This window comes from Pundamilia nyererei, unplaced genomic scaffold (assembly GCF_000239375.1).
Source record: "Pundamilia nyererei isolate P.nyererei 1_Seehausen unplaced genomic scaffold, PunNye1.0 scaffold00128, whole genome shotgun sequence".
Lineage (NCBI taxonomy): Eukaryota > Metazoa > Chordata > Actinopteri > Cichliformes > Cichlidae > Pundamilia > Pundamilia nyererei.
The window spans coordinates 387,816-413,011 of record NW_005187529.1 but is presented as its reverse complement, the minus strand read 5'-3'; the positions used below and the strand labels follow the sequence as shown (position 1 = coordinate 413,011).

At 40.6% G+C, this 25,196-nt stretch overlaps 1 protein-coding gene across 3 annotated transcripts in view; it reads right to left on the bottom strand.

Annotated features, from left to right (window-relative positions):
- Positions 1-25,196, bottom strand: part of grb10b (growth factor receptor-bound protein 10b) — a 38,542-nt gene continuing 13,346 nt past the window's right edge. Inside the window, exons 1-13 of one of the 3 annotated variants that reach the window (XM_013913383.1) lie at positions 11,650-12,104; positions 9,976-10,132; positions 6,013-6,128; positions 5,693-5,767; positions 3,232-3,369; positions 2,950-3,060; positions 2,533-2,631; positions 2,347-2,424; positions 2,101-2,217; positions 1,613-1,679; positions 1,406-1,493; positions 1,203-1,296; positions 1-321 (exon numbers count right to left, since the gene is read on the bottom strand). In XM_013913383.1, the coding sequence (XP_013768837.1) occupies positions 175-321; positions 1,203-1,296; positions 1,406-1,493; positions 1,613-1,679; positions 2,101-2,217; positions 2,347-2,424; positions 2,533-2,631; positions 2,950-3,060; positions 3,232-3,369; positions 5,693-5,767; positions 6,013-6,128; positions 9,976-10,132; positions 11,650-11,694 (1,332 nt within the window). In that variant the 5' untranslated portion in view covers positions 11,695-12,104 and the 3' untranslated portion in view covers positions 1-174. Of the gene's footprint in view, positions 322-1,202; positions 1,297-1,405; positions 1,494-1,612; positions 1,680-2,100; positions 2,218-2,346; positions 2,425-2,532; positions 2,632-2,949; positions 3,061-3,231; positions 3,370-5,692; positions 5,768-6,012; positions 6,129-9,975; positions 10,133-11,649; positions 12,105-25,196 lie in introns of those variants that run through there. The other 2 variants (XM_005743141.1, XM_005743140.1) reach the window with 2 other exon arrangements.

The following is a 25,196-nucleotide window of genomic DNA, read 5'->3' as shown; positions in this document are numbered from 1 at the left end:
TCTCCAGCAAGCTCACAACAATATAAAAACAAGTGTAACAACAACAACGTCAGTCAATTCACCAGCTTCTTACAAAGATAAAAACAAAAAGAAACGATCAACGGGGAGATTCTTTTCATTTTAGGCAGAGTCAGGTCAAGTGTTGGGGGGGCGGGGTCATGTGATCCGAAGGTGTCATAAGGCCACGACGGTGCACGGGTGTTTGAGTTTGCAAGGCAGCACTCCTCTGTTGAGCTGGTAGAACTCCACCAGCTGAATCAGGTCGGTGAACTTGGTGGCGCCGTCATCAAGGCTGAAGAAGCCTTGGCCATCCTCTTCACACTGGCGGCACAGGCGAGAGCGAACGGCAGAGGGAGGGAAGAGGTGGAAAAGACAACATCAGACTTTCCTCTTATGGATCAACGAAATAATTCGAAATGCCTGCATTTTGCATTTTTTAAACATAGCTTATGAAATAATGCTTTAACCCTGAAAAGCCTGGATCATCAAGTGGAGTGATTACTGAACCTTATGACAAATTTAAAAATTAAATATCAATTTGCATATATGTGTTTTGATTTTGCCACATTTGGAATTTCTGTGCAATTTAGTTTTTTATATTAGTGCTGTCAGCGTTAATATCGTTAAAATGATGTTGACACCGTGCAGCGGCTACATACCACACATACAAATAAAAAAATAAATTAAAATATAAAAACACTGGTGGTTTAAAGATCACAAACACTCATAACTATGGTACACTTGGCATTACAGGGTTAACAGACTAAGCTACCATGGAAGATGCAGTATTTAACAAACGTATTAGACCAACACCCAGTGTGAGTTTTATGCCACAGCTGCCCTAAACAACAACAACAACAACAACAACAACAACAACAACAGCTTGTAATTATCAAATAATATTTTTGTTTCTGTAATGGTTAATGTAATGGTCCAAATTTAATATTGTATTTTAAAAAAAGATGAAAACAATAAACATTTAATTTGGCATCTTATGGGGAAAAAATGAGTTCATTACTTACATACCTGAACAGGAATTATACTTGATTAATTTTTGACAGAGTTCTAAAACTCTTGTGTTTACTTACTTTAATTGTGGTCTAATAGATTTGGCAAGCACTTAAATGCAGTAAAGTAAAGCCATCAGGTGCAACAATATACAAACACGCACGAGACATGTAACAAGTAAGCGAGAGTCTTACCGGTAGGATCTGGAAATGCTTGATTTTCTGGTGATGGCACAATGTGAGCACAAACGCCTTGGGATTACTCTGACTGACTCTCAGCAGAAACAACCTGTGCGACAAAAAAGGAGACGAAATGTTGTAAAAGCCTTCACTTAGTGTTACAGATTATATATCTATATAGACACACCGATATATAAAAGCTTTGCCAGCTTACTTACCCATCTACTTGTCCCTGCTGGTGGATAATTCGGTGGGACTCTTCTCTGGTTATCCTGCCATGGAACCAGAGCTGAGCTATGTGGATGACTGCAGAGAATAACATTTTTTTTTTAAAGTACATTTTTATAAAATAACATTATATACACAGAAAGAATATGCAAAGTTAGGGAGCAGTTGCAAGTTTTTTTCCCCTGTTTTGCATTTACCTGAGCTTAGTGAGGAGTGGTGTAATGGACTGTGGGACCCCAGTATGTTCATTCGTTGAGTCCTCTTCTGAGAAAGATGCCACACAGAGACAAAACAATGTGGTTTAGTTCATGGTCTGTTTGAGCGACAGTAAACAGCAGCAATTTGTAGCTTCTTAACATAATTCTGATAACTTTAAGTGAAAAACAATCACTAAAACAGTAAACAGGCTAAGGAAAGATCAGATCAAATGTGGTGAACGCATGGTCTAATTTTAAGACTGTGGAACCTGATCATTGTCTCCTTTACAATTGGACAGAAAATGGAATTTCAGACAGCCTAAATCAAGTACTTAAAAGTCACCTTGTACATTTATAAATTAAATGAATTCATCTTTTCCAACTAACTCTCTATAATTATCGGAGCAAACATAAACAGAACTGCAAGGATCATTAAAAAACAAAAACAAAAAAACCTAACAGGTAACAAAAAGCCGAGCATGTCTCACCCGCCACGCGTGCCCCTCCTCCATGGCAGCACTCTGAGCTTCGACCGGGTTGTCAATCACTCTGCCTATCCTCCCTGAGAAATCCATTGCCACGAGGGAGTTCTCCGATACGCTCCTCTAGAGGGAGACAAAGACACATGACAGTCAAAATACAAGAGTGCAGACAGACTACATACGAAGGCAGATCATTTACCTAAACTAAGTCAGACTATATCCTTACATGCACAATCACTCCAGTAAACTTACCACAGGAGCTGAAAAGTGTGAAAGTAAAGTTTTCCTTTGTTGAGGAATCTTGTAATTCTGGTACAATACGATCCCATACTGCAAAGGAAAAGGAACAGAGTAGTGAATAAAGGCCATCAAATTACTTGCATTACAAAGAATTAAAGTCATGTTGGCTGTACTGTGATGTAGGCAGTGCAGAATTACCTTAAAGATTCGAAAAGCAGTCATCCAACAGCTTCTGCTCTGTTCGTCCTCTGCACACAGCATTCTCAGCTCCTTCATATCCCCTCTGCTTTTATTAGGCTGCCAATGAACAATTTACACAATCAGAACAGAGACTACGCTCACTGCATCAAACTCTTATTCTTGACACCACTTCTATCACCATTATTATTAATTGGAGAGAGAAAGATGATATGAACAACAAAACCAAAGACAGTTCATCTGAGTTTATAACTCATAAATCACAGGGCGGGGAAAAAAAAAAGTTGCTGTGCTGATAAACCAGTTCTACTGAGACAAGAAACGGCACAGGATATGAATCATACTCAGCTCATAATATTTCATCATTCCACTATTTCATAATTAGATAAAATCTGTTTCATCTCACTTGCGTCTCACCTTGATGCAGAAGCCGTAGTCTGTGGGTGCGCCGTGCTGCTTCTTGCCTGTGATGACAGTGAAGATGTTGCTGTCCTCGAGGTCTGCTAGTAACTGTAGATGTCTGGGCTCCTGGAGACAGAAATTAATAAATCTAAATATCAGAGAGGAGACAGCCCGGAGGCACACGAACAGACAGAGGCGTGTGCAACTCGGCCGTCAATAATACGGAGTTTCTTTCAAGATTACATTTAAGGTGGACTGTATTTCGCGTCTGAGATGAATGGAGCGAGCCGCCGTTACCTTTGAGGTTCCTTTTGTAGAACAGTAGAGCCCTGAGCGCCGCAGAAACATGTAAACCTTCTTCCATGATTTCCTTCCCACGTCCTTCATGTACAGATGCCCCTGGATTTCTGGACAGCTGTTGGTGGCTAGGAAGTTCTAAAACAGGGAGCGGGAAAATGCAAATAAATAACAATTTATTCCCTCTGTCATTTCTTTTGTAAAAAGGAGCCAGATTACATCTGAAGCCTTTGAACCCCCTGTCACTACCACAGGCAGAAAGCTGGCACCATCCGTAGGGGCATCAAAGACAGGAGGCTCATTGTGACAATGTGTGAAAACTCAAAGGCTGTCACAATCCTGATAGTGACATTTGTACATTTAATTACAAAAAAATAAGAGAACAGTATATGCATAATTTACTAATACTGCTTGGAAAAGATATGTTTGTTAAACTCAAAAGAAAAACTCCATTAAAACTGTCCTGTTGTGTTTTGTGGCTTTAAAATGAAAATCGTGCATTTCTACAGGGAAGCCTAACTTGTCTTATAGGTGTTTGAAGAATTGGGTGTTTGTGGTTTCCATGTTTTAGGAAAGCATTTCACCGTGAACTGCAAGTCAAGTTACTGAAGCTGATCTGGAATCTGTGGCTTGCGGGTAAAGGCAAACTGTTCCACAGTACTTTTGAATATTTAAAGCATGTGTTTCCCAGTGTTTTGGAAACAATTTGACATTAGGCTTCGTGCATGAACATTATCCAAACTCTGCACAGTCACACGGAACGTTAATACAAAGAGCTGTCCCTTGGAGGCCGTTCGCTTCAGTAACTTACTCACATGCATCTTGCATAATGCCAAATATTGCAAACACCTGGAGGAGCTCAGGATTAGAGAGCGCCTTGGTTTACACAGGACTCTAATTGAGTGCAAAGATCTTGTGTTTGGAAGAATTCCGGCTCTGGAAATTCCTGACAACTCCAGCTCACCTCATTCCGATCCAGTTATTAACTCCTCTATGCAGAGGATAAGTGCGCATAACTTCTATATGATCAGCCGGACTTAAAAGCTTTCTGTGAGTGGCTACCTTGAAGTGATGGATTCCACTTGTGATTTTAACTCTGACAGCTCCATTACATGATGCAGGAGAACGCCAGCCAATCCCATTAAGATATTTCAAAAAAAATAAATAAAAAAATCTCCTACCAGACATTTTCTCTTTTTTGATATTTGCAAAGAGTATACTGGGAGTATTAGTGAGAAGCCAAAAAGTACACGTGACACACATGTGGAAACAGTACTGAGAAAACATACAACAGGTAGGTGCAGATCCCAACTTGGCTAATAAAAACAAACTGAGTGTAATTACCTAGAACCCCAAAACAGAACACATGGCTCGAGGCCCGAGTCATTCTAACCAAAAGGTCACCATTTGAAAATTTTCCACTATGGAACTACGCAAATTGTTTAAATCCTATTGCCGAGACACTCAGAAGATGGATGTATGAACATAAAGATATTTGGAGATTTATACACAGGAAATCCCACGAATATAAACCTGCCTCGGCCCAACCTGTCTAAGTCCTTACAGATTTCCTAAAGGATGAGAAGTCTGGAGAAAGGATCATTCAACATCTAACATGTATCGACAGCCAGCTTTTCTGACAGCCATTTACAGCATCTGTGATAAAAACATGAATAATTTCCTAACACGTACAGCTGCGAGTTGGATCTGAAGCTCTGAATATGATGATACTGACAGGCACAATTTTGTCCACTAAACAGAAGCCACTGGACATACCCACTGCAAATTAAAATGACAGCACATATTTGTAACTACATTAGAGAAAGTCCACTAAAAAACTTCAGTAAACCTATCAAGTTTTTTCATTTTGGTTGCTACTACAGCTTTGACAAAAAAAAGCATCTTAATATATCCGACCAGCCTCCTTCACAAAAGCGGCTCACCGAATTACCATCATAATCCTCCAGTCCACAACCTGCCCCCACCCCAAACCTCCCACAACATTAAAAAGGTAAATGTTTTAGAAGATATTTTATTTTTTGCCCCATCATTCATTCCGCTGTCTGTACATTTTAAAAGACACTGTTAAAAAATTCAATTCAGCTGTGTTTTGCTCGTATTTCAATCAATAAAAAAAAAATAAAATAAAATAAATAAATAAATAAATAAAAATTCCCAACCGCACAAGGGTAGATCCGAAACTCTGCGTTCTATTTCTGATGGCTTAATTCCATCCATCACAAGAGCCGGACCTGTGGTGTGCGCCGAGACAGTCGTGTCAACAGGGGATCAACACTAGTTATTACTGCAGGCTCTGACGAGACACACTGTCTAAGGGTCAGAGGTGAGGTATGCCAGCTTGATTGTACAGTATGTATGTAGCAGGTGCTGACTCTGAAAACGAAACTGTTTGCGTGTTAAGAAGAGCAGCGAGACTGCAGCGTGTGTGAGCTGTACGTACCTGAAGAAGCTGAGATGGTAGAATTGCATGATTAGTTTCCTGGCACCACGCGACCATGTGCTCTGGGAAAAACGTCTGTTCAAAGAAGGAGGTGTGGAGAGAGAGAGAGGCAGAATTACAGATACTGTGACGATAATTATAGTGTCAGATTTTGTGACAGAAGCACAGGTGACTACTTTCATTATTGCAGTCTGCTGTAATTATGAAATAATCTGCAAGGTTAAGTTGGCTCAAATTTGCTGTTTTTACAGGCTCTGTATTTCAACAAGATGCCGTCACGAGTGACGTGGCAAGTAAAGAAGTGAAGGAAAAATAATTACCAGGGGGTTTCTGAAGAATTCATATTTGGCATAGTTCTTCCTGAAGAGGAATCTACCGTCACTGTTCATGGAGGCCTGGACCTGAACCACCAGCTCATGGTCTTCTAGACAGCGCTCTGAAAGGAGACGGGAAGAGAAAGTCAAGCTAATTTCACAAGCTTGGCTGAAAACATCTTCAACATCTCACAAACACCCTCGCACCAAACTTAAATAATTAAACAAGAGAAATATTAGTCATCAACATTTCTTGTAAACCAGAAATTAAACTTAAAGGGGGAGAAAAAAAAACAAACAAAAACTCAGTGGGGTACTTTCGGCTGCTCCCTTATTTCCCAGGAGATTGCCACGGTGGATGTTTAATTGGGCACAGATTTTACGCCGGATGCCCTTCCTAATGAAACCCTCCCATTTGTACAGGCTTGGCACCGGCATGAGGAGTACACTAGCTAGCTTGTGAGTTTCCGTCTCCTTCCGCGCTCAAACCAGGAATCTTAAAATTAGAAGTAACCGTGTTTACTACTACTACACAGCAGAGCCAGAAAGGAATCAATCGCAGTCATTTGGTCTAAATTAAAAAAAAAACAAAAACAAAACATAGAAGCAGTATGATGTCATCTCATCTTTTCCCAAGATAAAAAAGGACAGGATGTCATTATAATAATTGCAATGTACATATGTCCGTATGTTCCCCATCTCTGTCGCTGACGAGTGGACCAATCTTGATTAAACTTTGCATAAATATTGCTTAGGGCACTGAGTGCCAACATCTATATGGGATATACAAATACTTTATGCTAATCCCACAAATGTAAGTATTTGTACATCTGACAGTTCAATTAAGCACCGAATAGAATCTCAGATTAGAATGGAATCACAATAGGATTTCTCACAGCATCAAACTGTAGTGATTCCTGGCATATGTATGTTTATATATTCCCTATGTAGTACGTACATATCCATATAGATCACTAAACTACAGATGTGCTTTATTGGTTCGTGCCCAGTGCCTCTCAGTGCTACTAAATAAATGGTTAAATCTGCAAATCAACTAAAAGTATCCTTGAAGGAATGTGGAGTCAGAGGTCCTGCTGATTTAGAGTTTCTGATTGTGACACATTGGACCGGAACATGAGTCACACGGTTACAGCCTCCGAGTCCTGTCATGTCTTAAATTAAAGACATCCTGCCTTTTCAAGTGCATCTAATTAAATAGTGGAACTTACCAAACTTTTTGAGGACCATTAGACACCAGATCAGATTCATGTAAAAAAAGGAATACTCGAGAGCAATTTTTCAGTAAACTCATCTCACATTATTATCTCATTCCATGAGCCCCCTCCTCTTTACCCCCGCGGCCACAATCTCCACTCTGTCACGACTCATCTTTCTCTTTCCGTTTAATCCTGTTGCCTGTCTGATGAGTCACTCGTGTTCGTGACCGTGACTCACCCTGGCAGCCCCACCTCCCCGCCTGATAGTTGTTAACCTTTGCAAACCCACTAGCAGAGGTCAGTGTTACTTATCTCAAAGGGCCATTCAGCAGCATAGCAAGAGTGGGCAGCAGGAATAGGCACCGTATTGTTCTAGACTCCCGGAAACATCTATTCTCGTCTACCGTCCAACTGCATGTGCACACATTCGGGATCACATGCCGTGTGTGCTGACCCGACATAAAGCGGGGGTGCGCACGCAAATTGAGGCAGGAGTCTCACATACTGCTACAATTCAATTTCACTATATGAAGGAAATATTTAATGCACATATTACAGTGGCCGGCACCTCTCACGCAATTAAATATCAGCAAACAGCTACCGAACAGAGTTTTGGATATTAAAACGTTCCATCAAATACTTAACTGCATTTATCACAAATGCAATTTTGTCTTTTATGGCCACAAGGCTATTAAAAAAAAAAAAAAAACCAAAATCAATACTTGAGGGAGAATAAAGTAAACAAATGTAATTATGGCCTGTGACAAGCAATTAAGCACATCTGTTAGCTACTCAAAAATACTGATGAGAGCCACATATATGGAAATGTGTCAGCAAATGTGTTGTGATGCATACACTGAGCTTACTTTGATTTTTTTTTTTTTTAAGAACACACATACAAATGGAGTGAAGCAAGTATAACATTAACAAACGGCACGCTGACGTCTCACTTACTGAAACGTCTAAACACTGGAGATGATAAGTAGCAATTCCAGACCTGAAAAGAACAGCGTTGCAGTACAGGTGTGCCAGAACAGAATAAAGGGCTCCCAGCCAAAAATGATGTCACTCACAATAAGCCAACTTAACTGTATTTGGCAGCAAGGTGCTGGCAGGAGTGATGAGAAATGTAAGCAGATCATGATAGATGGTGAAATGTAAGGTTAGAGCTTTGGGACCTTTACTTGCAGAGAGCAGATCGTATTATTCCAAGTTTCCTCACCTGACAACATTAACAGCTAGCACAAAAAAATTAAATAAATAAAACTACACAAATATACTGACACAAGTTACTGGTTCATAAATTAAATGTCTTTTTTTTGTGTGTTAAACCGTGTTTCTGTCTACTGTGCACTTCACTTCCAGACATGCAGCTCTATATAAAATTACACCCCCTTCTCTCCCACATCTGTTCAACTGTGCAGACATGAGCAGAGAGCACAGGCTCAACTTGTCTCTCATAAGTGCTTTATAATTGCCCCCTCCTCGGGGGTTTCTTTCCTTTTTTCTTAAACAGTCAGCTGGCCACAACCTTCCAAAGCCCCTCTTATACTGCTGAGTCTAGCACAAAAATCACCCGGACATAAATGTAAACCTCTGCGGCCTTCTTAATGCAGCACCAAGTTAAAATAGAGCTGTGTCTTTATAATGCTACATTAGTAGTTTGGTAGTATTCGAAACTAAATGTCACATTCTTATACTTTTTAGCAAATCGGGGTAAATGTTAAGCCAAGTCGGCCGCACTGCGTTACCTTCTTTCCACCTTTTTGAATAACTTCAGCAGTGTTTACCTCTAAATACAAGAAGAACATATAGTATAACACACTACACATGTCCATACTAATGAGCAGCAAAATCATCCCCATCAGGTCAGCATCTGGTGCACTCATTGGCTTCACCTCTCCATCAGTTACAATAGCAGGTCTAGTAACAAACGCTTTAAACAACTCCATCTGCTAACACATAACCACCAACCTCTCAAACCGTATCAACTGTAATCACATTTTAGGCCAAAATATTTCCCAACAAATAGATCAGGGCTCATAATGACAGGTGGAAGTGTCCTGGATTCTTTGTCCATTCCCATTATGATTGTTTTGTATTGTTTTTATTTGATCTTAAATCAGTCTGCCAGAGTTAAAAAATATCAGGACGTCCAATATAATTACTCTGCACTGGAACTACTTTCTCAAAAATTAAACAACAATCAAAAGCATACTAAAAGAACCTCAAGATATTGATTTTAATGTAATCGTGCACACATGGAGATTAGACTGTCTTTTGCTCTCATGTAACTGCTCGGTTTTGAGCTTTCTTTTAGATATTTCTTCCCCGAATAATCTTTTGTCTCTTCTCTATTGAATGTGAAAATAATTAACCTGTCAGTACTAAAATAACCCTCCTATCGGCTACTGCAACTTTCCACACAGCCACTGCGTGATACTGGATAAGATCAATGGAATTTTTGGCTTCATGCATGCATATGCTTTCTAGCATGCACTCATGCTTGAATACACGCCTGGGTAAGAATCAGCGCCTCAACTGTCCAGCCAAGTATACGGGCATGCATGCATGCATGCATGCATAAATATCAATGCACCTGTAACTCAGTGATTGAATTGCAAGTCTGAGCCCACCCATGAGCCCATGGGTTTCTGTGTGGGAAAATGTGCCTGTTCATGTGTGCTCACGGGTATGTGTGTCTGTGTATGAGACTGAGAATGTTTCAGGCTTCTACAGCTCTGTTCCTTACCTAGCCCTAGCAGTGGGTGGTGTTCAACAAGTGCCCAACTGTTGTCATCCACACAATGGCTTTTATAAACCAGGAGCTGGCACAGGTCCCTGGCTGTCATGTTGGCTGGGATCTCCACAACTTTACCCATGCCGTCTTCACTGAAGATCTTCACAATCTGTGACAAGAAATCCAAGGTTTCAGTTTGAGTGAACAGAAATCACATGAAGGTAGTCTGACAAACGAAATACTAAAAAAAGTGAGAAGAAACTTTTACAGTAAACTCATCGTGACTTTTACACAAATCCTTTTTTTGAACACTAGAGTCTAATAGGTGGGTGAAGCCAGCAATTTTCCTCAAACACTGCAATACGGTTTCTCATATAGCACCTTATGCACTATAGCATACGCAGCCTTGTAATTACGGCACACAATAGAAAAGAACAGACATTCAAAACTATACAGTAATTGTGGCGTTAGAAATAACAGATGAGCTTTTCTTATAGCAACTTGTCGATGTAATACAAAAGCAAATACACTCCAGTGCATAACAAGTGTCCGCTCTTGTGAACACAAAGCCGGTCCAAATGGGTACGTACTGAACACAGCTCAAAGAGAAGTAAGCACAGTTTTAAGTTACAGTATATAAAAGATGAGGGATACGAACACTGTGCTTTCCAGCTTAACCTCATAAACAAAACTGTCTTAACTTGAACTGACTGTTGTTAAATTGTTTACTTTCTTTAATAACGCATTTCACACAGTAGCATCATGAACGTTGGTAATAGTACTCTAGCCAGCTCAAAAATAAATAATATCAATAAAACCCATATTTCTATTAAAAGCATGCTCGTTTGGGGAAGGTTGTAATATTTGGAGATGGTTGAGGTGGAATTTGTTTTTATTTTGTACGAAACAAAATGGACAAACAAATTTGGAGCGCTGTTACACCTCTGCATAAAATTTAAACACTTCTATATATTGCTGTACAGCAATAATGCATGAGGTGCTGAACAGCTAAAACCTTCCTCTAATATCCCATCTGTGTGAGAGCCTACCATCACTATCCAGGCGTCTAATATTAGCATTAGTAGCACTACATCTATACTGTGGATAAGCCTTTTATTCCACCACATAATCCAGGGGATTTTGACAGTCCAAGTTCCCAGAGCCATTTTTTTTAATAAACAGGACAACATGTGTTAACATTTACTTGATACATTTCTAATGGCCCCCAGAGAAACTAGAGCAACCTACTTAACCTACAGACAAATGCAGCCCTTAGTAGGCTGGATTCCTGTGTAGGCTAAGCTTTCACATGTATGCATGCCTCCCACATAATATCATGACAAAGAAATTCTGTTCTCTTCCTGAGCAAATACCCAGCTTATAGCATCACAGTTTGCACAAGCCAGGCCTAAGGCACTCTGCCTATCAAAGATGTTTAAGATGAAACGCAATGGAGCATATACCCCTTTTCAAGGGTGCTGACGTATTTGGATCCTTTTGCTCTGCTCACATCTTGGAAAAGGAAAAAAAAGAAAAGAAAAATGTCTTCGGCCTTAACAGTATTTACACATTACATTTCCTGCCTCAGGTTTAACGTGAAAGTACTTCAAAGAGAAAATGTCTTAAATTGTAAAAAGAGGAGAGGGAGGCGAAAAGAGAAATGAGACACAGGAAGAGGGGTCTTACCTCCACGGCCCGCAATAGGCAGCAGTCCGGGGAACACGAAGGCATTTTCGGAATGAATCGGCTCCCCCAAACACTCACATAAGCGCACTCACTCCAATATAGTCAATAAGACCGAAAACCTCGCTGTTCTGTCGCCCTGTGTCCTCCAGAAAGAAAGGTACCAATTTGAATGCCAACAGCTGACAGTTGTGCTACCTGTCATGAGGCTAGTCCTCAAGTCTATCTGTAGACTGCAGTCTCCAAAAAAGAAAAGAGAAAAAAAAAAAAAAGAAAAGGAAAGGAAAAGAACAAACTGTCTGTGTGACCTAATGCCGGTATGTATACAACGCACAGGACGAAGACACTGAAGCAGTCGGCAATCGGATGGCAGCAGGTACAGTAGAGTGCTTCCAGTGCCGGTTGAGTCTGACAACTATGCTCTGTCTCTCTCTCTCCCTCACAAAGGGTTACAGCCTCAGCCATGGGCTCTGAGGCACACTGAATCAAACCACACGCTCACTAACCAATCATAAAGCTGCAGCAGGCTGATGTAATCATTCCCACACAGACCTAGGCGCGCACACAACACACACACGCTCCCTCCGAGGCACTCAAGTAGACACACATACGCACAGTCATGCACAAACACAGCCAACTTTTTCAGACCTCTTGACGATCTGTGCTTAAGTTTCTTTTCAGAGCTCGATGCAAGAGGGGGCACGTTTGGAAAGAGTGCGGCACAGTGAAGAAGACAAAGACAACAACCCCCCCCCCAAAAAAGTTTCTCTTTATTGCGCCTCTCGTTCCAAAATGTTCGCAAGTTTTTAGGTGAACGTTCGGAGGCTTGTCCGTTTTTCCTTCTTTTGTGTTCACCTTCCCTCCCTTCTTACCTGCATTCCTCCCTTTATGTGGCTTAACTTTTAACTCCCAGCTTACAGCAGTAACAAGACTCATTACAGTGCAAATGAAATGAAACAGACCTGGGCTGGCACTTCAGCACTCCAACCTCCTACTTCTCCCGTAGTGGCTCGCTTTGTGCCAACATTCTTTCTCTCTAAAGAACAAAAAAGCTAGAGACTTCTGCACACATGCACACACATCACACCACTCCTTTCAACTCTGATATTTAATATAGCATCAGACAGACAAAAGCTTTGACACACCCCGTCTGGGAAAGGCAAGAGGAGCTTTACCTTATCCTTGAAGTAACTTCCCCTTCCCCCCCCCCTTACTTCTTCTGGGAAAAGCAGGATGCGTGTGCTTATACATGTGTGGGTGAGGTGTGATGACAAAATGAGCACAGTTCCTCGGAAGAAAGGAGGAAATAGTGGTTAAAGTGGTAGCGGGAAACTTTGGGGAGGGAGCGGGAAAGAATAAGGCTGAGAGAGAGGGGAGACAGGGGGAGAGTGAGCGAGCAAGGGAGAAGTGTATGATTGAACATGGGCAGTGGCAAGTATGTGGGAGTGTGTGTGGGATAGGGAGAAAGAGACAGACGGATGTGAGATGTGAAGGAAAACGAGTGGGAAGCAGAGGGAAGTGAGAAAGAAAGACTGTCTGGTGACACGCTGCAGCAGAATGTGTAGTATGAAAGCTCTCTATTGTTAACCGTCTCTAGCCTGCACAGCTGTTCCCACACACCCCCTCACTGTCACTGCATTCACCCTCACTGAGACCAGGACACACTCCCATGCATACGTCACAGTTTGTTGGCAAGCAAGGAAAGTCCCAGGAAGGCTGCACGCATCATACATGTCATTTAATCAAACTGTTTAGTAGTGAGTTTGTGGTTTTTTTTGTTTTTTTAAACCTTGCACATTAGGGCTGTGAGGGTCAACAAAAGTGCTCTTCTTTTGGTAAATTAGAACTCCTTTGCACTAACCATTTAAAAGCATTTTATCACCATCTTTGCCAATTTACATTCCATGACTGTGCACCTGTTTTATTAAGATCACTCTAAAACTGGACAAAACTGCCAAGTAAACAAATATTTTTTGAAAACATGCATGGCTGGTGGTACTCTGGTACACACACACACACACACACACACACACACACACACACACACGCAAATCAACCAGAAATCACCAGTTACTGGACTGATGGCATTTTCTCTAATCCACACAGGGTCAAAGTTGTACATACCATAGACCTCCACTAATATTATGTTAAAATCGCTTAGTAAGTTTAGTAACCATCAACAAACTCGTAGCATAATTCTGGCTTGATATTTGGACACTCTTCTTGGCAGAATTGAGTTAATTTAAATTGGTTGGTTTCCTGGCTTTTAAGTACAGTCCACAAATTTTGCAACAGGGTTGAAATCAGCTTTTGAGAAAATTACTCAAGAAGCCTAATGTTGAGTGTTGAGATTGTTGTCTTGTTGGAAAAACCAGTGGTGTCAAGGTTTCGACCATCTACCTGCTGATGTAAAGTAAAGTTGAATAATTATGATTCCATCTACTTTTTGCAATTCCATTAGTGTCAAAACAGGCCCAGAACATGATGCTTCCACCACGCTTAACAGTCAGTACAGTGTTTTTAGGTTTGAAAGCCTCACATTTACTCCTCCAAACATACCTTTTGTCATTGTCGCCATATGGCTCAGTCTTTGTCTAGTCTGACCAGAAAACTTCACCAAAAAGCTTTTGTCTTTATGATGTGGGCAGCTCTAAGTTTCACTCAAACTTTAAGGTTTTTGGGCGTTCCCATTGTTCCGAGTATTGGTCAGTCCATTGAGTGCTGTCCAACAAACCCTTACCTGGCATAGAGAAACTTCCAGTTGTAATCAATCAATCATGATCACTAACGGCATTAATAGACTTTGACCTTGTCAAGTTAAGACATCGTAAAACCGTCAGCACCACCTAAAAAAATTCAAGTGAATGCATGTCTATATTTGAGCCTGTGTTGCTTTCTAGACACATGATGAAGCTAAAACTGGGATTAACTACTGAAAATAATAACCAGCATCTGCAAGAACAGCATGACTTATTGTTGGAAAAGCATCTGTTTTTATGTTACTAAAGAACCAACACATGGACATGTTTCACTGTTAAAACAGTCAGGAATACACCAATGAGCTACGAGAGTGTGTGGCTTGGTTTGAAAGTAAATTTTCCTTTTCTGTCATACCTTAGTGTTCATAAAAACAACATACAACTGTATGACCAAAAGAAATTTGTGCATATAGTAGAAAAGAGGAAGGAAAGCTTTCAGAGGGCCTCTCAACCTCTGTGATGACTCAGGTCTGATAGCTGCCCTGTGATGCAATCCCCCAAAGAGAGACTGAAAGCTTCTAGCAACACACATATACACAATCCAGACAAACCGGAACCAGATGTGTTCATATATGCATCTTCATATACACTGACCCATTTTTTTTGTATATTACAGTATCTGCACAAACATACATGCAGAATTCTCCAAAGATACAGCTAGACACAAATTGGAGAAATACAGTTGGGTCAAAGCAAAGCTGAAATATGTACACAAGCATGTGTGTGCACGCCCTGCAGCCAACACGCACACTCACATCAATCTCTGAGAATTGGCTGCAGCTCTATAAATAGTTCCACTGGTATTACGTACACATTACAAGCTATTACATCAGACAGGAGTTACTAAAGACTATTAGCCATTTGGCACACAAGCCTGCACACATTAAGATCCAACACATACAGGAAGTTTTGTTAGAAGGTAAAAAAGATGGCAGGATGGATGACAGCTGTGCCATAGGAGAGGAGTCAGTGTTCATAAAACAGTATGAGGGAAAGTGGGGACGACGCTAACAACATCCATATTTAATTCACTGTAATCAAAGATAAGTGATGAATTAGAAATAAAATGTCTCAATTATTCTTTGTCATTACTAATATGATCTCAACCTTCTGGATTACATGAGCTACCTAACTATGCATATTTTAAATAGTTTTATCTTTGTAATTTTGGAAGGGGTCCATGTATTATCATTTGTGGATGTTGCGGGTGTTGCAAGTGAACACTGACTATTAAAAACTCCTGCACTTAAATTCAACATCCAATGGATTTGAAACCATGCAAAACCACTTTGTCAATGGGAATTTGTACACCTGGTAGGGCTGCACGATTAATCGTTAGAAAAATCGCGATCTCGATTCATACTTATGTGCGATCTCATTTCCAAATGACAACGATTCAAAAAAAACAAAAAAAACAAAAAAAAAACGACGACGACCCGGCATTTTGATCCGGGACGTAATCTGCAAGAAAACGAGCGCTCACTCTTCCTGCTCAACAAATGACAAGGGCGGAGCCTTATACCACGTGGTACAGAAGCTGTGCCGTGTGATGCTAAAATTAGCAGGGAAAAACAACGGAGAGCACGTCAGGGATGACGAGAAAGTGACAGGAGAAAATCCGTCCCGGTCAACCACCCAAACATCAATAACGAGAACCTTATACAGCGCTTCCCTATACCCGTCGAACTCCCGCAGGCACAAAGAAATTACGGAGGCTATCACTTATCACCTGACCAAAGATATGGCTCCCCTCAACACTGTGCAAAACGAGGGATTTAGGAAAATGATCAACACCCTAAACAAACGCTACACAGTGCCGTCCCGCAACTATTTTTCTATTGTTGCACTACCTGCTCTATACACGCAGCGTCGAGCAACGGTGGAGACGGAATTTCAAGCAGTACAACATTTTGCAGCAACAACAAAACGTGAGACATTTGTTGTTTTTATGTTTATTTATTGTTTTTATGTTCAGTCTCAACTGTTACGAAGTTGATGTGCAGTTAATAAGTGCAATAAATATTTATACTGGAAAAGAAAATCGTGAGAGAATCGTGATCTCAATTCTAAGCCAAAAAAATCGTGATTCTCATTTTATGCAAAATCGTGCAGCCCTAACACCTGGTGCAAGTTAGTGTGGATATCCCCCCACACCCTGGTGAAGACGCAACAATGCTGATGCAAACATTTGAATGTATTGCCTTAGTAAGGCTTTAGGTCACCAGAATAACTGTCATTTTCTTTGATGTAGAAACACATGTGGGATATTAGACCTACAGGTTGAGCTCTGAAGACTGATAAAAGGCTTTCTTAAAAGGTCAAGTCAACTTCAAAGTGATTTTCAGTGGCCTTTCCCTCTAAGCACACAAGTGGACAAAAACTACCAGCAAAGGGTCAAGGGTTCAGGTTTTTCTTTTAATTGCCACCCGTATAACTGCCATCTCTGTTTTACAAAAGCCCTTCATGTTGCCAGAGAAGAACTGTAGCCATTGATAGGCTCAGATAGATTTGGCTCACACGACCCACCCTAGTTCCATATTCCCATTAACAAGTACGCCTTATAAAGCCCCTCTGACTGTAATGCAGGGCTGTGTGTGGTCCAGGGTGCTCCTGGAAACTGACGTCTGGATGATGAGATGGAGGCACAAAAACCTGAATGAGCCTGGGACAATTGGCCATCCCTGGTCAATGCCTGTAGTCAGCATAAGTGGGAGGCATTAGCCAAGAATACTCTGCTGACTCACTAAGAAAGGATAGTGAGTGGTCCCTCACCATCCAATTACAGCATCAAATTAAGACCCAAGATATAAAAGGGCCTATCTGGGCTTAGCAGAGCCAGGATAGGGCAAAGTCCAGAAGGCAAGAATAAAAAAAAAAAAAAAAGTTTACTGGACAAGAGACAGACAGAGGAAAAAAGATGATGAAGAGGACTGATGTATAGAGAGAAGCAAAGAAGGAAACAGTGCACAGTAACTGTACACATTTAAGTATGGTGGCAAGCTGCCATCTCTGCCACTGTGCAGCCAGGAAGAAGACTATACACTCTATATTGGGCAGTTAGTTAGCCCACAGAGCCTGCTCTGTCTGTAAACAATGGAGTCTTAACACCCATTTAGACCCAAAGTTAAAGCTTGGAGGATTCCAGAACCGAACTGAGTCAAATTTAATTAGCAAAGCAGGCCATGTAGCAAAAATTTAGGTCAGACATTTGGATAAGAAACAGTATTTAACAGCCACAGGAAATTAATATTAGGAATATGAAGGTAGAGGGAAGGTACGTTATATTTTGACTTCAACTAAAGTGTTAGTTGCCATTTTAAAAGCACCTCAGACCCCATCTGCACTTTATTAGTTAGGTCAAAGTCATATTTAAGTTTAGTGGGTTATAAAAGCAGCCAAGTTAAATGAACTTGATAAATGTGTCAAGTAAAATTACAATTACTGTAATTTGACTATTTGTCACAAACCCCATTGTTATAGTCTTGCTTTTCTAAAAGCAAATTGTTTCTTTTAAATGGAAAACTCACAGCCCCGGTTTTTAAATGCATTATTTTTAAACCACAGAAACACAATAATACGAGTTTACAGGAGTGGCAATAAAATGTGGTCACGGTAACAGAAGTGATTAACGTGACTGAATTTAACATGTATTAAAAGTGTGTTTATTTGGTATGTGTAATCTTTTTTTTTTTTTTTTAAAGAGTGGGTCTTGTTCGAAGCTAGCCGTTACATTACTTCTGTCTCTCGTAAACTTAAGACAGAACTGTTCATTCAGTACGTGCTACAAAAGAAAGCCACTGCCGAAATACAGCTACAGCGTAGTCAGTTATTTTGTGTATTTTTAATGCCAAAAAAGTTGATGAGAAAACTAGAGGAAACTATGCTTACCTAAAAATGTAAAAATCCATGCAATTTACTAATGTTCATTTGAATTTTAGTGGCACACTATTAAAAATTGGTTGAACATGCACAGTTTATGGCAACACACTTTAGTGAAGGCCATCCAGACTGGGTTACCACGATGCAAGAACGGAGTCCCCCTATTTAGTGTGACTACCTGCTGAGAAACACCCCGCATGGAGTCAAATATTTTACCAACAGGATTAGAAGTGGCAGTAAATGCTTAATTGTGCACCAGGGCTGATTGCCATCAAACCCTGGGGAGAAAATGTGCTTTCAGACCACTGCTGATTTGGACACACTGTCCAATTACAGCAGGAGGGCAAGATGAGGGGGTGGTGGAATTGGATGAACAAAGGATGACATCATTAGTATGATTTTGGCACTAAACCAAGAATGGTCCACTTGTTGTATGGCAAGCAGTGACAGTGTTGAACTGTGACCCTGAAGAAAGTTGAAACGACCAGCTGACGTGAGTGTATTCCTCTCATTTGCATTTCATACAATTTTATAAAATCTAACTACATTTTTACGCTACAGAAGGGAGAGGAAGCTACAGGTCTCTGTAGCATGATTGATTGAAGAAAAAACAAAGAGACTAATAGCATAACAGGCAAGTACAAACAACGATTTCCCATTCAGAGGAATCACAGCATGTGCCTCCGTTCTGTACAAACTGTCCTCAATAATGGGAGTTTTCTCTGGAGACATCAAGATCACAGTGTCTGTCTGTCACATTCTCTCTCTCTCATTGCTGACACAAATCCCATTGCCAGCTTTTTGAGTCGAGCACTCGTCTCTTAAGTTTCTTGGATCAGAGTCTTTAAGCAATGGGGAAAAAAAGTTGGTCTGAAGGCTGGTTGATTTCAGCGTTTCCCTTCTTTTTGTCATTTTCCCTATCGTCTACATTTTTCCAAGTTAAAGCTTCCAAGGGATGCTTATAGGTTAAAAAAAAACAAACAAACAAAAGAACATAACTGGCTTTTCCATGCCATTTATTTTTTACTTAAGAGCCGTCTCCTCGATTTGGAAAGCAGTTCTAGTGGCATTCAATCATCCATTCGCTTCCGCTTATCTTTTTCAGGGTCACAGGGAGCGCTGGAGCCTATCCTAGCTGTCATAGGGCGACAGGTAGGGCACACCCTGGACAGGCTGCCAGTCTGTCACAGGGCCAACACACAGACAAAGACAACCATTCACTCACATTCACTCCCGCATTCACACCTATGGGCAATTTAGTGTTTCCAGTTAACCTAACCCCACTAAGTGCATGTCTTTGGACAGAGGGAGGAAGCCGGAGTACCCGGGGAGAACCCACAACAACATGGGAGAACATGCAAACTCCACACAGAAAGACCCCGGCCTGATGGTGGAATTGAACTCAAGATCTCCTTGCTGTGAGGCAACAGTGCTAACCACCGTCTGTAAACATCCAAACAGTCTGTTGCAATCTAGGGAGATAAATGGTTTCATTTTTTACACTAAAAGCATAACTTGGCAACAAATTCATGTAATAAAGAACTGAAAAAACCCTTTAACAATACTTAAATTTTCCCTCTTAGCAGCTTTTAATTTCTTCCTCCCTCATACTCCTGTCGCTTCTCTCCTTTTTTTGCCTTTCCACAGCAGCAGTTTCTGAAATCTGATCTGTCCTACTTTCCCCAGTCAGAGACAGAGAGGGAGAGAGCGAGCGAACGGGGGAAGGCTAGGAGAGAGGGAAATGCAGTCTTCATGACCTACATGAGTCCAACAGCTCTGTTCAGCTTCAGCCAGATAAAATGCCTACAGGCAGCAACACACAGCTGTCTATGTGCGACGCACGGATATAAACAAACGGACATGTGTATACATACACATGTACATACACCTTGAAATATGTGTGCAAGAAGAAGAAAGAAAAACATTCCCTGAAAACCTTGTGCTAGAAAAGGCCTGATGATGTAAAAATACTTAGTTAAGCTTCATGCACTACACGTTAAGCTGTTATCATAACCTGATGAATGAAAGTATTCTCACACATATTTGACACAGACCATCACGTATAGACTGAGAAACAGAGCAGAAAGCAAACAGTATCAGGGATTCCCATTAGTTGTGGGAGTAATATGATCCCGCCCTTTTAGCTGGGAGAAATGTGGCTTCTAATCTTACACTGCTTCGGGGACAAGGAGTGAAAGATGGACCCTTAAAGGTGTATCATCCTCCAGTGCCTGGGTGGTCTCACCATGCTCCCATTAAAAGACAAATTATTCAGTTAAAATTAATACTGAGAGGTAGTAAAAACAACTCCATTATATGCAACGCTTGGAGCTTTCTTCCAAAACCCCAAGGAAGGACCAAATCTCACCAAAAAGTAAATGCCTCCTAAATCCGTCACTAAAACATAAGTCTTTGATGAAACAGTAGGGATGCTGGGATGAAAAGGGATCAGTATTTACTTGGAGGTCTCTTCCGGTTTAGCGATAGTCTAGCTTCATTCTTGGGCTTACTCAAGAACGAACATGTTCTTGCTCGCTTTCTCTTGAACTTCAAAATAAAAGTACTTAAAACACTTTATCTCGAACCTCCAGTTTAATCTTTATTGCTCTACTTTATGTGCTTTTAATCATACTGCAGCACCATGGCTGATATGGGATTATTTTAAGTATTTATAACAACAATGCTTCAACAAATATCAGGTCTTTGTTGGATTTTTTCGTAGTTCTGAAAGAAATTGCTTTAAGAAGTTGTCCACCTGCTGTAGATGGTTTGGGGTTTGTTTTTTTAGGCCTGCCGCTTCTGTCGTTTTTGACTTGTCCAGTTTCCTCAAATTGTATTATACAATTCAAACAATACAAAGATTTGTCAGGTTTTCAGTTTGGAAATCACCTTGTTTGTGCAAAAGAGCAACAACTTGATCCCTGTCAAACTGGATGTTTTTTCTCCCATAGATTCAACTAAAGAAATGAAACAAATGTGTGACAGGCTGCTAGTAATAATGTGCCTAAAGATACAATTTAAATGTGGTTCTTTCACCAAGTTGTGTGTATGCAGACAACACTGGTTCATCTCTAGAATTGGGGATTAATTACGAGTTAATTTTTTATGCTTTAATGATTCATAGGTCAGCAGTGTTAAGTGAAAATGGGCAGCCATAATGATTGGACAGAAAACACCAGTGTCCAAAGAAAAACTTTGAATGACTTTGAGAAGTAATGATCACATGAGTCTAGCTGGAAGCATAATATTAATAAACGAGGGCTGGATCAAGACTTGTAAAGCATTTGCATGTTTCCACAAACCAAGTTCATCTCAGGAGGTCTTTATTATGGTGAGTCATTTTATTTTCTAAGCATTTCCCTTGATATTAATACAGCTGTGAAATAAGATGAGCTGCTCTGTTCCGAGTCCCAATTATTGTTTGTACTCCAACTAATCATGCCAGTGTATTAAACAGGCTGTGTGTGTACATTTGTGCCCGTTCATCCATGTGTGGCACTAGCAGGCCGAGACATGTTTCCATTTAGTGGCTCGGGATAAATGCGGTGCTGACACACGAGATGTTCCAGACTCGACCGCAACCTGGCTGGCTCCCCTCCAGGTTGTATTTGTTCAGCGGGTGCCAAACAATTTGTATTTTGCAGCACTGAATACTGCAAATCCACTCACTTAATTCATTGTGTATACACACAGAATTTGCAGGACAAATGTCTCATTGGGTTGCTCTACATTTTCAGAAGTGTACCCAAGTGTCTGTTTGGTACTTCTGCCTTTTCAGGTTCCTTCTTTAAAAGATAATCCTACCATTGAACATTACATTTACTTTGCCACGCCCATACAGGAGGTTAATATGAGAGATATTGGGATATGTTTTAATGCAGTCGATTACATCAGCAAAGCAGAAAATTAAAAAAAATAAACTGCAAAACTCTTTGATTACTTGGGTTAATCATTACATTTCACAGATATAATAATAAGAAAGTCAGCATACGAGTTCTCACAAAGGGTTACTGCTCCTTGCATTTTATTTTTACTCCTGCCACAAAAAGCATCAGCTAACATGTGCACGCACATGCACTTTGAGCTCAGGGCTAGATGTAATGTTAGGAATAATGAGGCCAACAGGCAGACATGCATCAAACACACATGTCTATACACACGCACAATAAAAAATCCAGTCTGAGTTACAAATAATCACAAAGACATAAACAGTACAAATCACACACACACGTACACCACAAATGTATAAATGTAACTCGCCAGTGATTGCAGAATACAACAAGTGTCTGTATGTGTGTGTTCCATGTTTTACTTTAAGATCCACTTAAAAGCAAGGCTGGCAGCTGGAAGAGTGAGCCAGCAGATTTCTGGCGCTGCGTCACCTTTGATCTCTGCACAGTGTGGCTTGCAGAACACGGGAATGCGCGCACATAAACGTACTGTCGAGCACTCACAAACCTACAGATCCCCTATCATAAAGACAGCCGTACGTGCGTTAGAAACGTGCAAATACACAAAAACGACCCTCCTCGCCAACAGACCTCTACTTTTGCATACATGCGCGCACACACACGCACAGCTGCGCGCAGCCACAGATGTTCCCACACATTAAGGCCAACAGTTTGGGCATCAGCAGCATTCCATTCTGAGTTTACAATGGAAAAACCTGCCCTTTGACCTGGAGCATTTTCAACATTCATGAAAGCAACAGCCAGGGAATGCCTTGTTTGAGTGCTGAGAGGTGGGATGGATTGATGTCCTTTATTTATACATCAGCTGTTTCTGGTTAAATACTGTTATGTTTTTTTTTTTTCCTCCTCCAACCAACAGAACGGACGTCTAAAAATTCTGAGTTTTATTAAAATGACAATCCATTTATACGTGGAATAAACAGTACACCTTGTAAAACTATTACATATTATTATGGTCTCCATTATTTTGAAGCTTCTTTAATCACTATTTTGAAAACAAACAATCAAAAAATTAAATAAAATGTGTGAATTTTGAACTTTTAAGATGACTTGACATGCACAAACTGAGCATCAGAATTGATGTGATTTTAGTAACTTGTTTTTAGTGCCAGATGGGCTGTCTGAGTATTTTAGAAACTGCTGATCTGCTGGGATTTCCCACACAACCGTTTCTAGCGTTTACAAAAAATGGTCAGAGGAAAAATATCCAATGGCAGTTCTCTGGAACAAGCAGGTGGTCAGAGGAAAGAAGGAGGCCAGGATGCCTCAACCGGTGGCAACAGCAACTAAAATAACTACTAGTTATAACCAAGGTCCACTTCAGGTCATCAGCTAAGAACAGAAAACTCAGGCTAAAATTCAATGATCACCAAATTTAGACAACAGAAGAGTGAAGAAGCTTTGCCTGTCCTGATCAGCCTTGAGATACAGGAAGTTGGGTCCAAATTTGGCATAAATAACAGGAAAGGGTAACAGTGTGGGGGATGTTTTCATGGACTTATCAACTGAGCATTGTTTACCCGAGTACTGTTGCTGACAACACCCGTTCCAGTTGCAGAATCCTGCTTCCAGCAGGATAATGCAATTTGTCAGATCATCTCAAAATGATTTCTTGCATATGGCAATGACTTTATCCCTCCACAGTCACCAGATCCCAGCACCTCTGGTGGAATGGGAGAGTCACATCGCAGATGTTTAGATAACACATCTGCAAGAACTTTGTGATGTCATGATGCCAATGTGGAGTAATATATTTGAGGAATGTTTGCAAAACTTTTCTGAAACTATGCCATGAAGGCATCTCTAAAGGAAAAAGGCAAAAGGCAAATAAAAGCATGTAGCAAGGTCCCAAAAAAAAAAAAAAGTTGTCTCTATTCATCTGGACGTAGCGTTTTCAGTGGGAGAAACATTTCCTCACTCGTTCCAAGTGACTTGTGCTGTCTCAACTGACTGTAAACCTTTTAAAAAGCACATTTGCATAATGACTGAAACTAGCAATGGGCTGTGAGGCCAGTGTTAGTCAGTGGCCTGTATTTCCAGATGCAATATTTGCATAGAGATGGTGATTTTACATCCAAGGCTCTGTTATCTTTCAGAAAACACATAATCAGATGCAATACTTTTATAACACTGAACATATTATATCTGAAGAATAGCCAGTGTTCGTTCATGCTAGAACACTGATGAAATTTTAGACTGTCAGTTCTCTTAAATCTGCCTAAAAAACACAGCAATTACAATTTTATTTAATCCGACTTGCTCAACTGGACATGATGATGACACTGAAAACCAACAGCCCATTTGCACATTAGTGTCAACCAATCTTCCCCAGCTTGTCTGGCACTATGAGCTATTTTGGGTTTGTCATATCATCATGTGCAAATGAGTATTCATCTACAGAACTTAACTGTCACAGGACACACTTGGAAGTACTAGGGCCAAGCTAAGACCAAGTGGATCTTTGGATGACTAAAAGCTTGGAGTAAAGACCTAACAAGAGATGATGACAGAGAGAAAAGGACAGATGCAGTTTAACACACACACACACACACACACACACACCCCCAATTGGGATGATAGTGAAACAGACAAGAGAAGCCTGCCATAATGTGGAGTAAAGGGCTACAGGACATACAGGGTATGCTGAAGCCAACAAAATCTGGCTATCCAGTGACCATATCACTGCTTTTTACTCCAGAATGAATGGGACAACTATGGAAGCACAGCATCCACCAAGCAATGACTTCACTACTGTTGTTTCTTAGAGGATTTCCCATAACACAAGCATACATGCTGTCCTACATGGTTCACAATGGGTACATGTATGTAGCCGGAGAACTGCCTAAAATAAAAAGCATGTTGGCAGTAATACAATGTACAGTACCTATGCACGCTTTTAAACATGCCACAGTAGTTAAGTGTCAGTGATCTTACAAAAAAA